The sequence below is a fragment of the Xiphophorus hellerii genome, chromosome 20 (genome assembly GCF_003331165.1).
Source record: "Xiphophorus hellerii strain 12219 chromosome 20, Xiphophorus_hellerii-4.1, whole genome shotgun sequence".
NCBI classification, from domain to species: Eukaryota; Metazoa; Chordata; class Actinopteri; order Cyprinodontiformes; family Poeciliidae; genus Xiphophorus; species Xiphophorus hellerii.
The window spans coordinates 2671732-2687566 of NC_045691.1; the positions used below are offsets into that span (position 1 = coordinate 2671732).

At 35.2% G+C, this 15835-nt stretch overlaps 1 protein-coding gene across 1 annotated transcript; it reads right to left on the bottom strand.

The window, feature by feature from the left end:
* Window positions 1-1199: 1199 nt before the first annotated feature.
* On the bottom strand, window positions 1200-15798 carry LOC116710938 (protein-glutamine gamma-glutamyltransferase 6-like). Its single transcript, XM_032550244.1, has 15 exons — window positions 15560-15798; window positions 11144-11314; window positions 10776-11030; window positions 9769-9887; window positions 9544-9672; window positions 8215-8392; window positions 7724-7859; window positions 6774-6883; window positions 6050-6165; window positions 5837-5963; window positions 4469-4662; window positions 3977-4151; window positions 3445-3608; window positions 2003-2136; window positions 1200-1504 (listed from the first exon to the last, which is right to left on the bottom strand). Exons 1-15 carry the CDS (start codon window positions 15594-15596, stop codon window positions 1357-1359), a joined length of 2193 nt encoding a protein of 730 aa, XP_032406135.1. The 5' UTR covers window positions 15597-15798; the 3' UTR covers window positions 1200-1356.
* Between the last annotated feature and the right edge of the window lie 37 nt (window positions 15799-15835).

Genomic DNA, 15835 nt, shown 5'->3' on the forward strand with positions numbered 1-15835 from the left:
TTATTACATCCTGGAGTAGCTTTAGCCTAGCCTAGCCTAGCCTAGCCTAGCTTCCGGCTGTATACCAGCTCGTTAACACCTGTGTTGTGCGCTACATCTGAACTTAAATATTATATCGTAGTTGTGAACTCTACCATATTAATTGGTGATTTTTATGGTTGGAATAATTGTGGTATTGTGATTTTTTTTAATGAAGTTAACAGTTAAACTATTTATTAAACATCAAATAAGTATTTTTTATATTTGTATAATAAACACTCATTATTTCAAAAGGTAAACATTTGAAATGTAAATATTAATTTGAAATATAGGACTTAAAAGTTAAAGAATTTCAATTAATCATTTTGTTCATTTAACTTGAATCACTTTGTAGGTTGATTCACAGTGGGTTGCTAGTATTTTCTTTTCTGAATAAAATTAATTTGTGTAAACTTAAGTAATGCAGGTCAGTAATATTTATTTTTTCTTCTTTTGGGGTAAAAGAAATGTCCAATACACTGATAAATAAATGGAGGGTAGAGGAAGAAAACTGCTTGATCCTTTAAGTGAAATCCAGTCAATTAAAAAAATCTGTGTTGATGTATCTATTTGGAGAAGCTACACAAATAAAGGGAAACTTGACATTGTGTTTTATATTTTTATTCACTAGAATCATTAAAAAAACCCAAAACAGCTAGCACTGATTACTTTCAATGTTTTTTGGTGACTTATCATTGAACATCAGGACTGCATATATATTTAATTATACAGAATTTTATTGAATAACAATGAAATTGTTATTCAATTTATATTGAATAACAATTGAATAACAATATCAAAATAAGTAAAAAAAAACACTGTTTTTTGACTTTTCAGACAAAAAAACACCGTAACGCACCGAGAAAACATATATGGAAGTTAACTTTTTAAACCTACAAAAATAAACATAAAGCACTTTAAAGGCAACTGACGTAGCGAGGTCTGTAACAGGCTGTAGATAAATCAGCTTCTGACATAAAATGCAGTTTATTATAAAACTGGTTATTTTCAATCTGTTTTTTTTTAATGGCAGGATGAATTTTGTTGAGCAAATTTAAGTTCATAAAGAAACTTGCTGCACAGAGCAATAAATAAACCAGAGAAAAACACTTTTTAAAACTACATTTCACAGTTCTTAGGCGTACAAAGTTTTATGGGGCCAGTGTATTTCTGTTCTTGTCAAAAAAATAAATTTCTGATTTCAAAACTTTGCATAGATTTTACACATTTTATTCTCACTGAAAAGAAAACACATCAAATCATTATTATCAGTAAATGTATTAATGCTTGCATCAGCCATCTTGCTTTAAAGGAACGAAGGAAGTGGATGAGAGAAATTTAAGGTTTGACGATGACTGTGCAGCTTTTCTTGATGTCTCTGAACGAAGCGCAGTCAAAGTCGACTAGAAGAGTCCTGTCTCCGCTCTTATAGGGAACGAAATGAAACTTCACACGAACTCGGTTGTTTGGCAGCAGATCTGGGAGTCTGTGAGGAGCACAAAGAAACATTTTTAAAGTAAAAACACATTAATACATTTTTACTTTGCTGACTTATGATTCCCAGAGCATTTAGATTTGCTCAATGGTACAAAGAACTGTTAATATAAAGTCATTGAGGAAGAAAATTGCAGGTTTTATTGATTATTTAACATTTTATGAAAATAGGTCATGTAACTTTTCCCAAAAAAACATGAACATAAGATTTTTAAAAATTATTTTAAGTTTCTGAGCTTCCTTACTGTGTGTTAGTAAAATGTAGATATTATATATTATATATTTATTGCCAGATTGTTTCCTTTTTTAAGTTAATTAAAAATGTATTGTTTGGAATATTGAGCCCAAATGAAAATTAGCCTCCTTTCTAAACCAAAAACCTTTTACAACTCCTGTGGGTCCTCTTAGTTTTTTTTTTATTACCATACATAAATGGCACACTCATTAAAAACTCAATACATTCCTGCGCACTTGCATTAAAAACACTCACCTGGTTATGAGTTCTCCATTAAAGAGGCCACTTCCTGTCAGGGTCAGACTGCAGTCTCTCAGTATCTCCTGCCCTGGATTCTGGAAAAGCACCTCAGCAGTCATTTCCCTGTTCACTCTGCTTTCACCAAACACCTACAATCCAAAGACACAATGCATTTCTGCAGTTAGTTAGTGGAAGAAACTTAAAAGCATCTTGTTGTAAGAACCTCCAGATTGATGCTAAACTGTTAGAATATGATGCTTTGTCCTTTTTCAGACAACCTTCACAATAAAATTGATGATAAAAAACTGTAAGATACAGTTAAATGTACAAAAATTTCATTTTTCCATATATTATTGGATTCATTCTATCACACTGTAACTTTTAGTTCTTCAGAAAGCAGGAACTAAAATCCATAATTGACACCTTGTATGAATCATCATTTGTGAAAATGCATAATCCATCCGATAAATGAAATTTGGCCAGTTGGATGGATTTGTTGCTTGTTTGTTGCCCCACACCTAATTTACAGTCATAACCAAGTCACAACAGAAACAATCTACTCCTCTGTGATTCAGCCGTAATTTGAGCTGGTAGTTTTCTGCGTGACTATCAGCCTCTTCCATCATTGTGGAGGGATTTGGTCTCGCTGACATTTGCAGACGTGTTGTGGATTAGAGCAAGCTGTGTCCTGCATAATGACAAAACACCTTCTGGAAAGCCTTCCAAACAAACCACATTGGTTCAGGCTTTTGGTATTATCATGAGTTTAAACATTTAACACCCTGTTTTGCTTTTGTTTTATTTCCGTGACCTCAAGATGAGCGTGCTGGGAGAGATTAACAGCTGTTTGGAATCTTACTTACTAGTCATCATAATTTTACTCACTGTTACTCTTAAATCCAATGGAATAATCATTGTATTTATATTTTTCCATTGCTCTAAATCAAAGATGCAAAAATGTTAAATGCAGTGAAAAGTGATGGGAACATCATGAGAGGAAGGAAAGAATAAAGATGGAAGGAAAATGTGGATGTGATCATAATATTTATTCGTAAAATGATTTATTTAACAAAACCAAAGGTCAGGGCAAATATTAAAAATAATTTCACTTCAGTCAGAGTTATTCAGGTGTGGAATAATTGGAGGAAGAGATAAAACTGTTTTTTATTGTTAAAATAATAAAAAATGTATAGAAAAATCATTTGCTAAATAGATACTATAAGGTTTGATCGGTTTTCTTTGAGTTTGTTTAGCGACTGGAATTCAGTGATATATTTAGAAAACATACAGAAAAGATTATGCTGCTTTGTTTTTATGATGCTTTATATATAATAAAGTGAAGGTTTAGTAATCTTGTGCTTCTTACTAAACTTTTTTCTGGTCAATACTTTGTGTTCTTGTCATTGATAGGAATTTAAATATTGTCTATCTATTTCTCTGTTAGGAGAAATACTCACGGTGATGGAGATTGGGGGTTTCATCAGCACAATGCGGGTTTCTGCCAGGAACATGTGATTTTTCTTCTGTTGGTCGGTGATCACAGCTGAAATGTTCATGCTCTCACGTCCAATCATGTATTTCTGGTAAGTTGAGAACGGGACCAGGATGGGGACGATCAGATCTGGAGGGACAAAAAGAAGGAAATGGGATCTAAAGTTGATTCTGAGCATGTCAAAAGCCTCAAAAACATCAAAAGTCTAAAGAAAAGAATCTGAGATGTTGGATACAGCAGTAACAATTTTATCTTGTAAAAAACATGGTGGCCCAAAATGCAAAACACTACGACATTAACCGACTACAGATCGCAAAATACCACAGTGGGCAAACTAGAAATTAAGAAAACACAACATTAACTAAGGAAACAGCAAATTAAGAAAATATATTTTAGTACATTTATTTATTTATTGTTATGTGTAGCTGTGTTTAGTGAACTGCTGAAGTGGTTTGAACTTCAGGGCCACCGTAGTTAGTGTCCATAAAGAGGCTGACCTTTGCCGGGCAGCAGCTCCTGCTCCAGCGCCTCACTGAGGATGTTTCCGGCCGGCTGCCCGGTGAACCTCATGGCCTGGACGGCGACGCTGATGGACAGCCTCCTGGTGGCGCTGCTGTCGCTGTTCAGAATCAGCTTCAGACTCACATCCTCGCCGTCCACCGGCTTGGACACCTTCAGCGTCACAAATTTAAAGAAATGGAGACGTTTAGATTCTGCTACTCAGCTTTTTAAAACGAAATCCAACATCTTTGTTCCTCATAATACTGTGGTATTAAATCATAATTTAGTGATTATCAAAATCGCTTGTTCTGTTTATTGTTTAGTTTTTATTAGTTACAGCAATAGTTCTAGTATCGCGATTATGTATTCATTGGTTTGGTAGTGAATACTCAACAAAAGATAACATTTTCAAAACATTTATCAAATTGTAAACCATTTTCAATAACTACAGGGACAATTTATCATCCAGCAAATGTTGATGACTGTACCTCTTCAAATCGAATGAAGAGTTGTGGTGGCGGCGTTGGACTGCATATTTGATTGTTTGTAGCATTTTCATTGGATCCATTATTCATGTTTGTCCCATTTCCAACTTTCTCATCACCAACACAAGTTTCTCCCTGCCCTTCGTTCTCCAGCCTGGTGAGGGCGTACTGGAAGATGCTTCTCTCCTGTTCTGTTCCTGTGAACATGGCGGTTCGTTTAATCAGTAAAACTGAATCAAAAATGGGCTTCCTCGATGAATTGCTTACATGTTTTGACTAGCAAAGATCACCATTTGAACTGAGAATTCACTGCTTGTTTGTGATTGAAAAATTTGAGAGTTGTCAAAATTATTTGCCCCATTCACACAGGATTAAAACCATGCTAGGATGTCAGAAATCATCGTTCTGATGAGCAGAGGAATGTCGTAATCCTGTGCAGTGGTGGCCACACTTCCAATAACTTTTAAAACATTTAGCGCACTTAGCTTCCTAACATATCACAAACCTGCAGTGTCTGTAAAGAGACACAGAAAAAAAAATTAACAGCAATAATTTATTCTATTTAGCCTGTTATTAAAAGAAAAATCTTATTTTCACTATGTTACACATTCATTCACAAATGTCAGCTACTATCTACGTATGTAAAGCTAAATATTTAGTTTCCAAACTAAATATTATAACTTGCAAGTTCAAAATATTTTGTTTGCAAATTAAGTATTTAATTCAAAAATAATTATTTAACTTGAAATTCTGTAAGAATAACATGATGAAAATATGACTTTAAAAAGTGAACACACTTTTTTAATGAAAGGCTAAATAAACTAAATTATTGCTGTTAAATTTTTTTACTGTGTATCTTTACAAAAGGCAGCCTATATACTGTTACAGCACATTTTTGTTATTGACACGATGAGTATCAATAAGGCTGAAGTTAGCACATTAGCATTAGCTTGCACTAAATGCGAAGCTGACATAGCGCTTTCACATTAGCGAAACTAATATTTATGATTATTGCTTTAGCGTAAGCACAGCTACGTTTCTCTCTTTCTTTCTGTTGCAAATTGAATATGTATGTTTTTATTTAATCTTAATTAACAAGAATCTCCACATTAAAAATTAGGATTTCATTAATTTAGTTAAATGAAGACAATCGTTGAAAGTTGAGATTTTAAGTAAGAATCACTGCTGAAAGTAGAACAAAATACTGAAATATAATTGTAATATTCTGATATTACATTGGTACTGTCATAGTGAATGTTTTGGACACAATATTATAGTATGAAGTTATTACATTTAATTGAGTATTCCATCTGTACTAAAGCCTGCTTTGCAGCAATCAGATTAAAAACGGTGATGGAAAAGAGTAGAAACCTTCTTTCTGCTTGTAGCTGTCTGTGATGTTCATCCTGTCGTTGGTGCCGACTGACTTGGTTGAAATGTTTTGCCCGATTTTGATAGAGTCCGTTTCAATGTTTACCATGGAACCATCACGCTTGACCTAAAGGAGCAAGCAATAAAAACAAAAGGTGAATATAAGGACAGGCTCAGAAATAATTCAGAGAAGGTTCATGTTTTTCCACTGACCAGCCAGGTTATGCAGTCAGCGTTGACCTCGGCGAAGACAAACGGGACGTCGTATTTCAGGTGAGTGTCTCCGTTCCGGATGGCTGAGACTGGAGCCGGGCCGCAGCAGAACATACCTGCATGAGTAAAACAACACTAAAGGTTTATTCCTCTTCTTCACTCCCATCAGCCTTACACTTTGATAAGAATCAAATTAAATCAGTCAACATAATTTTAAGTGTTGAAATAGCGCAACCTGTTTTTTTAATAAAATGAAAAGTTCAAACGTAAAACTTAACAAGACACATAATCACACTGCAAAAACACACAAAGTAATTCTTGTTTAGTTTCTAGTGCAAATATCCAAATACACTTGAAATAATACAAATTAAGTTACTAGTTCCATTGGCAGATTATTTTACTTATAACAAGACATTTTTCCATAAGTTAATAATCTACCAATGGAACCAGAACTTTTTCATCAATATTAAGGAATTATTGATTTAGAAGAAATCTTATATATCTTATATCTTGCTGAAAAGCTACTTGTAGGTTTTGTCTTATTTCTAGTGTAATAAGATATCTGTACTATAAATTAGACCAAAACATACTTGGTTAAAAATAGTTTTTGCAGTGTAAACTTTACATCATTTAACATCAGATTGAACAATTCTGGCAAGAAGAGATCCCGGTGATCAGAGGAAAGTTTGAAAAGACACGTCTATAGAAACAGGTTTGATCGTACCGTCACTCTTTTCCTGTGGAGTTGGGTCCAAAACCTGCCAGCCGTCATATTTACTGTCTTTCGCCAGGTCGGGTCGCCTCATCCAGCCCTCGACCCAGACATGATAATTCCTTAAAACAACATTCACAGATTTAATGAAAGCAGCTCAGACTCAAGCAGCTTTATGGCCTTTGTCACATTTTTTGTTAATTTCTATTACTAATGTGTGCAAATTCTTCTCCATATTCTGCTAATGTCCAAAAAAAACACAATTTGGCAATTGCGGTGTTTCCATTAAAAAAGAAATTCAGTTAAAATCACGTGTGAATAAGCTTGTTCATGCAAGAAGTCATTAAAAATCATGGCAGTGACGGATGTAAACAGTAGCATGAGATGTATTTATAATTCAGCCATGGTGGCGCTAGCGCTCTTCATCTATGAGCCAATCAGAGGAGATTTCAGTGTCTTATTCAGGCGTTGGAGCGACAAGCCCCGCCTACTTCGGAGAGGCTGTGTATGCAGCATGTTGGGGAAATTTTACAGAAGAGCAATGGATTCAACACATAGCACTTCTGCAGCTGGTCTGCCTCCGGACAATGGAGTCAGCCCAGCTGTAGATTGTCCGAAAGAAACAAAACAAACAATCATCCTCCGACTACTTCCTGTTATCTTCAGCGTTTCCGCCAGTAGTAACATCTTTACTATACCTTACACATTACTTTTTTTTCACAATTAGTTTAAGCAAATTTATTTTTGCAATTTTATGGTTAATGGAAACGCAGCTATTGTTATAATCTTACTTCTGTAAATTTATTGTTTTACCATTCTTTCTGTTTCTTTTACTCCAGCTTCCAAAGGCTAAAATCCAAAGTTTGTTCTGTCACCTTTTGTTTCACTGACTTTAGGAAGAAGGCAAATAAAACATATGGACTATGCATCGATTTAAATCCTCCATGTGTGAAGCTTCTCACCAGACGCTGTCTTTGGAGTCTTTCTCTCTCACTCCGTAGTCAGCGTAGTAAGTGTCGACGGTCAGATTCTTGTTGGTGTCGTGAGCCGACTGGTAGTTGGTGACGACGCGGCAGGGAATCCCCAGGAGACGCATCACTGCAGCCAGCATGAAAAACATCATTAAGATGCTTCAACAGCTATTTTGGTTTTATTTGTGGAAATCAAAAGTGACATTTATAGACAGACACTCATTTTTGGAGAAATGTCATTTTAGTTTGGATTTTTTCAATAAATATTTGAGCCACATTTTCAGGGTCGAAGGGTTTTACAACAAACAAAAGTCGTTTGCAATTGCTGTGTTTTTGATTTTTTTCTCTAATACTTTGGTCACAATTACAAATACAGGCCCAAATACATCTAATCTTTCTGTAAATGTCCTTTGCTGTTGCCAATAAACATCTTATCAAATATCAATTAAAATACCATTTAAATTGGAGGAGCTGAATATTACCTGAACACATGACCGCAGCATACACCCAACATTGTCCGTACTTCACAGAGCTGAAGACGGAGTTGGACCATTTTTTAAGGATGGCGTAGCTTCCGCTCCAGTGAGTGGGCGGGACCCCGCCTCTGAAGTCCATTCCCCATTGGCCCTTCAGGATGCCGCCCCCATTTTCACTGTTAATCTGGAAGAACAATTGAAAAAAAACAAAAACGTTTTTATTCTCAGGAAAGCAACACTATGGGCCTAACTTAATGGACCTTTTAGAGTAAATATTACACAAAATGTACTTTAGGAGCTGCTCTTAAATTTCTGGATTCTCTACCCGCTGAATGAAGAACATGTTTTAACCAAAAATTCACCGGACACACAACTGCAGTTTTTGCTAGTTTTATATCAAAAAACTGATTTGAAAATGTTTTCTTTTGGCTAATTTTGTTATTTTTTATAACATATGAATTATTGTTATTCTGGTCCTTAAAATACCAACATTTCTACTTAACTTTAAGTTTTGTTTTGGTTTATTTTTAAACATTAAATGATTGATAATTTGATCAGTTTTTATCAAAACGTTTTTTGGTAAAAAGTGGCATGGATACCAAGTTGACCACTAGGTGTCAGTATAATGTCAAGGCCTGGCGGCATTTGGTCCGATTAATTAATGATCAAACAGTATGAGACTTTCATCAATTTAAAGTGACATGAGGGATATTTTTAATTCCTCTTTTTTGAGATTTTTCCAAATTTCAAATAATTCATCTTTCCATTAAAATAAACAATTTCAGTCAAATGTTTTCCTGTATTTTATTAATGTTAAACAAATGCTTCGCAGAAAAGGCATAACTGATATTGTGAATTAAAGTTGAAAATTTTGGACTTCTCTCTCTCTCAATTTTAAACAGTTAGTCTGTAATATTAAATGTTTCAAATATTTTAAGTGATCTGTGAAAGTATTTTCTGTAATATTTCACTTTATTTGCTACAGGTAGATTTCATGTCACATTTCATATTCACAGCATGGTGCAAGCGAAAAGATGTAAACAGTGTTTCTATTTTAGTAATTTAAAAATAAATATAGATAGGTAAAGTTTTTAACAGAATAACTTATATTAAACTATTAATACAAAATACATTAAAGTTTTACTTTAGTTTACTGGGAAAGTAAATGTATTTTCCAATAAAAGTGAAATTCTGGCTAAAACTCAAACACAAACCGAACTAAACTGTGTTTAAGTGTTTTTGTAATCTGTTCTAAGCCCAGATTGTATTATTCTGAAGCATCACAGCATGATTACAAAATGTTTTATATGTATAAAAATAGAGACTGTTGCCCACCATGCATGTGACGACACGGCTGACGTAGATGGGGTTACAGCGAGCGGAAACGTCGTCAGCCGGGTTCTGCTTGTGTTTCACGTTGTAGTCGAGTATTTTCATGCAAATCTTCACCATATCCTCTTCAAACTGGAAATCAAGTGAGAGACAGATGACCTTTAATCTAGTTTACACACAGAAAACGTGAATAAATGTTCAATTATAACAGTAATAAAGTATGACTACCTGTCCAAAGTCCCAGTGAGTTGGATCAATATACTTATCAACTCCTTTGTAGATTATGCCGTGTTCATTCATCACGTACTCTTGCCTCTCGGCCTCATCTGGCAGAAAAACCCAATCCTCTGCACAAAAAAAGAAAACGATTTGGAATTAATATTAACAGGTACAAAAAAATGTTGCATTAACATTAATAAATATAAAAGTTATTAAATGTATCCAATAATTTGAGAAAACATAGCTGTCTAAGAGTGAAAATATTTTAAGAAAACTTTTGGTAACGTAGTAACACAGAAAACCATAAACTAAAACACAGCATGGAAATGCATTTCTGAGTTTTATTAAAATAATATGAGCTCATTTTCTTATTTGGTCTTAACTATCCTGTCTGAACAATCAACCTTTTCAACATTTTGCCAAAAAGTAAGGCAGAGAAAAAGTAAAAATATATATTTATTTTGTTTCTTTTGTAAAAAAAAAAAGAAAAAGAAAAAGTCTATTTTCTCTTTTTACAATTCAGTTTACAGTTTTCTTAATACTTCTACATTGTACATAAACTTAGAGACGTACGCAGCTTCTTAAACATTGGTTTCATTTTCTCTATTTAATTTAATGAATTTTGGAGGTAAACATGCACAAAAATGTCTAACCTCCACACTAAAATTATAATAAAACTGTCATATGAAAGCTTATTGCACATCCCATTCTAACTGATTAATTCCTGTTTGAACCAGCTGACTCTGAGATTAAGTAAAAATAACTTTAAGATAAATAACTTAATCTTTGACTTATTAACAATGATCAGAATATGTAAAATATTTTTAAAAATCATGTATTGTTAGAAGGAGTACAAAAGACAATAGAAGAAGACAGAAGTGTTTTTGTTTTCTAAACTGAGAAAATTGGGGGGAAAAAATCTTACAAGAACAAAATGGAGAAAGGACTGAATGACCTGCATGTCTAACCCCCCAAAGTTTGGACACTTTGGTGTTGGGCAGAGACCAAAAACCTACCAGGACACCAGGGGTTGAAAAGCACAGAAAGGGTTGCCAGGTCCCTCTCCTCCTCCCCCAGTTTGGCAGACATCTTGTACTCCCCCACTGGACAGGCAGCTGGAGGCGTGATGGCCAGCGCCAACACTCCCGTTTCAGGACTGGAGCTCCGCTGAAGCTCCGCTCTCCAAACCGCCTTAGCAGAACCAGAACGTTGGACTTTGTCTGGGACCCCAAACCGCGACATTGACCCCAGGTTTTCAGACGGATGTTCTCCTAGAGAGAGGAAATCAGGCAACAGCATTTCATGTTAAATCTGTGTAAACAGATCGCAACTTAATCTGTTTGATTTTCTAAGCTGCATATAAACGATGAAATAAAAGGCCGACCTGTCACAACGGTCATGGTGAGCTGATCAAAGGCGGGTCTGAAAGGTGGTGCCAGTCGGAGGGTTAGCTTGAAGGCTTGGCCTCGTCTCACAATCAGCTCCTTCACTGAGATTTCACTGGTGCGATGCTCTTTGTTGTTGGTCTCACTGTGCAGGTCGAGTCCGATAAAAACTGAAAGGAAAACAAAACGTTTAAAACTGTGGCACAAATCAATCCATCAAGTTTGTCTGTATAGCAAATTTCAGCAACAAGGCAGTTTAAAATTCTTTACATCATAAAAACACAAAATAAAAAATAATCAAAAGACAGTCAGCAATTAAGAAACCAGAAACAAACGTAACATTTTGATGAATGCCATCATCAAAATCATCAATAAACATCAAATATGTTGGTCTATGATTCAATTATCATGGTTGGAAAAGCGACTCTGTGAGGTTTGTTTTTAGCTTTGATTTAAAGGAACTCAGTATTTCGGCTGTTCTGCAGTTTTCTGGAAGTTTGTTCCAGATTTGTGGTGCTTAGAAGCTGAATGCTGCTTCTCCAAATGTAATTGTAAACTATTTTTACAGCCATAACTTCATGAACCTCGTCCATGGAGAGGAAAGTAAAAGTGCTTCACCCTTTCTTACTTGTTTGTGTGTTTGTCACTTTATTTAACTTAAATAAATATCAGACATAGATAACTTGGGTAAAAGGCAGCAGTTTAACAAAGGCTTTTAAAAGATCTAAATGCTGTGGTGTGGAAATTGCTCCCACCCATTAGCTGTGATGTGTCATTTCTTGAAAATCTGCATTCAGTTTCCACACCCGGCCAGATCACGGCCACACCAGTTATCAATCAAGAAAACATTTCAATAGCATCTCCCTGACTAAAGAGACAACACCTAAAAATCTTTAAAATTTAGGAATTAATGTGTCACAAAATAGCTGACATCTACGGGCCTGAAAAAAAGTCCAGGGAACCAGAGAGAGTCAAAAGGTGAAAACGTTGAACTGTAGTGAACTTTCTGAGTCTGATCATAATCACCCGAAAATCACAGCGAGAGCGACAGCCAAAGACCTGCAGGCGTCACTCGTATGGAGCTAAATTGGTGGCATAAAGTTTGTTAAAACAAAAAAAATTGAAACTGAAAATTATTTTGATGCTGAAATTTCTTTTTACTGAAAATAAATATTTTAAACTTAAAATAAGGATGTGAAACCGGAAAATAATGTTAAAAACTACTTTTCATATTCAAGGTCTTATTTTCAAATGTTTGTTTTTCAATCTCTAATTTGTTTTTAGTTTCAAAACTTTTTAAAATAAACTTTATGGCCCCAATTTAGCTCCGTACACTAGCCTTATTTAAGGTCAGAGTTCATGCCTCCACTGCAGCGCCACAGGTCATAGTTTCATGTTGAAGATCCCATATTGAAAAAGAACATTCATCTCTGTTTTGCCCAAAGACATCTTGTTCCCAAAACTTTTGGGAACTTTTAGCGTCATAAAAAGGATCAAACTGCTGGTAAAATATGTTGGTAGATTGATGGTAGATTTACTGCCTGACATGGAAGATGTGTGAAATGGATCCACTAGTCCAAAACACGTCTCTTCTTAATAGCTGAAAGAAACAAAATAAACACTGTAGTGGGGCCTAGTCAAAGGCCTGACCTAAATTCATTAGACATGCTGTGGCTTTAACTTCAAAAGCTGGTTTATGCTCATAAATCCTCCAAAGTGGCTGAATTCCAACAAGTCGGTGAAGATGAGCAAACCACAATTCCTCGCAGCGCCGTAAAAAAAACGTGCGGCTGAACCAGTTATACAGTTTAATTCTTTATAAACACGTTCATTTAAACACATTATCTTTCATAAACATACAAACTAGACGAAACAACAAACTTTTTCTCAGCAATAAGTCTCTTTAATTATACTGCATATACGCTGATTATGTGTTGGTTAAAAACTTGAACTTTGAGAGGCGAAACTTTGATGAACTAAGTTTTATGAAGGTTTCACACCTTAATCCGTTATGTTTAATTCAACAAATCTGTTTGGATTTAGAGAGGGAGTGGAAAGACCTGGATTTATTTTATTGAATGAAAAGCCAAATGACGTTTTGCAGCATTCTGGGTGTTGGTTCCTTAAATCCATGTACATGTGAACAAGGCATGTTCCAGCAGGAAATAATGCTGGGAAAGACACCAACACGCCTCGCATGTAGGCTTCTGAGTGACAGCCTGGAGGCGTTAGCGTGTTCCATAGCATGTTGACATGTTCCACACATGGGAGCCTGTGAGAAAACCTATGCTTTAACTCATCATCTTCGTTAATTAATTACAGGAAATTTTAAAAGTCTAAATTATTTATTTGGAATCTGTTTTCTGAACGAGTGTTGGGGCAGAATCTGACGAGACGCTCAGAGTTTAACGATCCCGATATAAAATTAAATGCTTGACAGAACAAGTCAGAGTAAATCTGTGTTTACGTTTTCCCAGCGTAGCTGCATGTTCTAGAAGAATATGACGTAGAAACCGGTTTGTTTTCTTGCTGTGAAGCATTTTGGATCTAACCGTCTCCAGGTGGATGAACAACAACCTCAACTTAACCTAAACACTGTAAATCATCATAAAACAAAACATTTTCGTTTATTTATCAATACAGCTGAGGATCAAAATGTGTTTGAATTTATAATTATTGCCATTTAATAAAAAAGTGAAATGATTGATTATGAAGCATAAGGATAATTAGTTTGTTTTTTTAATTGAATGCTAAACAATCGCTGCTTGTGGTTTGTGTATTTTCCAGGCACATATTGCCATTTTATACCACTATGTTGTTATAAAAATGCTGTTTATATAAAACATAACTTAAAAGAAACTTGACTTTTCAATCTGACTCCTGGAAATTGGGCCTCTGTCTCTTTAAGAAGCTCCTGCTCTTCCTAACACTCTGACTTCATCAGTTTGCGACCGTTCTACGGAGCAGTGGACTGAGAAGAAGCTTGTATAAGTTCAGCAGATGTGCAACTTCACCAGGTGTTTGCTAGTTGCTGCTGCCGCTAGTCTGAAGGAACTGAGTCTGAAAGCTGCTCTGTGAGGAGACTGCAGCTCCAAGGAGGAGCTTTTTGGATTCAAATTGTGACATTTCTTCAATGGTAGAAAACAGAAAATAGTATATAAAACAGTATATAAAAGTAGAAAACATTCAGGATTGTTGCAAATTTTCCAATAAGTTTCCATTTTTATCATTTCACTCCATATTTGTCAGGAAAAAGCCTCAGTTTAGATTTATTGTGCTGAAGAATTAACTATCAGCATCTGGAAATGACAGATGCAGATATATTTATCTTTTCTTTAATCATGCCCTGACTAAAAACCTTCACATTAAATCATTGCGTACAACAATGACTTCACCTTACAGTAGTATTTATTCAGAAAGCAGAGACTGCGTTATTTTCTGTTTCCATAGAAACCTCAACAAATCACCTGGCTCACCTTCTGGGTGTGTTCTGTAATTATTGGCATCTGTATGTGGGAAGGGCAAATAATACACACATCTTTGTGTTGTAGTCATGTGTCACCAGAGTTTATTTGTGAATTAAACTTGTGCAATTAAACACAAACAAGCCTGGAAAAAGTTTCTGCAATCGATTGAAGATAATTCTGAAAGTTTTATGTCTTTGAGCTACATAAGGTTAGTCTCTAAATGTAGTCTATTGAGAAAGAAACATTTTCAGTAAGTGTAAGAAAGATCCTAACATAAAAAAATAGAGATGACATTAAGATCATTGACACAGATGATAGAAGAAGTAAAGAGTTTTTTAAAAAAAAAAACAGTTCCAGGCTTTCATAATGTAACTCTTGCTAAGTTTGGATATTTGTGATGCTTGTGTTTGTCAATCACCAGTTTTCAGGGTTGCAAGTTTTGGAAGCCTCTTGTGAACAAAAAGCTGAGAAAAGTGTGAGTTACTAAATGAAATAAATAAATACGTAAGTAAAACGCAACGAGCAAAAAATGTGCCATCATTTACAAAAGCAAAGCACTGATTGTTTAGTCTGAAGTTCATGATTTCCTGCTTCAGAGCTGTTGGGTTGTCATCATGTCGGCACAAACAGCATCGATTTTAACAGATTCTTATTCCATGTAAATTATTTTACATTTTAAGCAGATGACTTTGGTTTCCTCCTTCGGGCTGAGATCCCACTGAGACAAGATGGGTTAGGAAGAGCTATAACTGTAAAACAGCTTTCTGGAAACAACGTGATCCAAAAACAACATTTATTTTTTATTAGTGCGTCAGATTAAAGTTTAGCACGATATAACACACTTCTGATTTATCTGTTGCTACAGTTACAGGCGGTCGTTCACACAGAGCTCAGTCAAATGTCTCTGAAAGACAAGAGAAAATCAACGACAACGTTTTTAGAGCATACCTGAGTTTGGATAGTTCAGAGTCCAGTCAACCTTCATTTTCTCTCTTTGCAGAATTTTCTCTCTTGTAATGAAGAAACAGCTGAATTTGCTGTAGCAGGAAGACGACTGCAAGCAAAGTGATGCACAGGTGGATTTAGACGTCTTTGTTACACCCAACCACTTTTAGTTTCCTGAAGGGTTGTGCAACCTCATTACAAATTCTCTGAGAGTCTGCCAAGCAAAACATTTCAGTGACGTATGTTTTTTTAGTTCGCTCCGGGTTGAGTCAGAACTTT

Bases quoted from the DNA above. Each gene is read 5' to 3' on its own strand.
- LOC116710938 (XM_032550244.1), bottom strand. From the start codon at position 15,596: ATGAAGGTTGACTGGACTCTGAACTATCCAAACTCAG. The intron at 9,673-9,768 runs GTAGTCATACTT...CTTGATTTCCAG, and splicing joins CTCACTGGGACTTTGGACAG to TTTGAAGAGGATATGGTGAA. The intron at 8,393-9,543 runs GTGGGCAACAGT...TTGTTCTTCCAG, and splicing joins GCCGTGTCGTCACATGCATG to ATTAACAGTGAAAATGGGGG.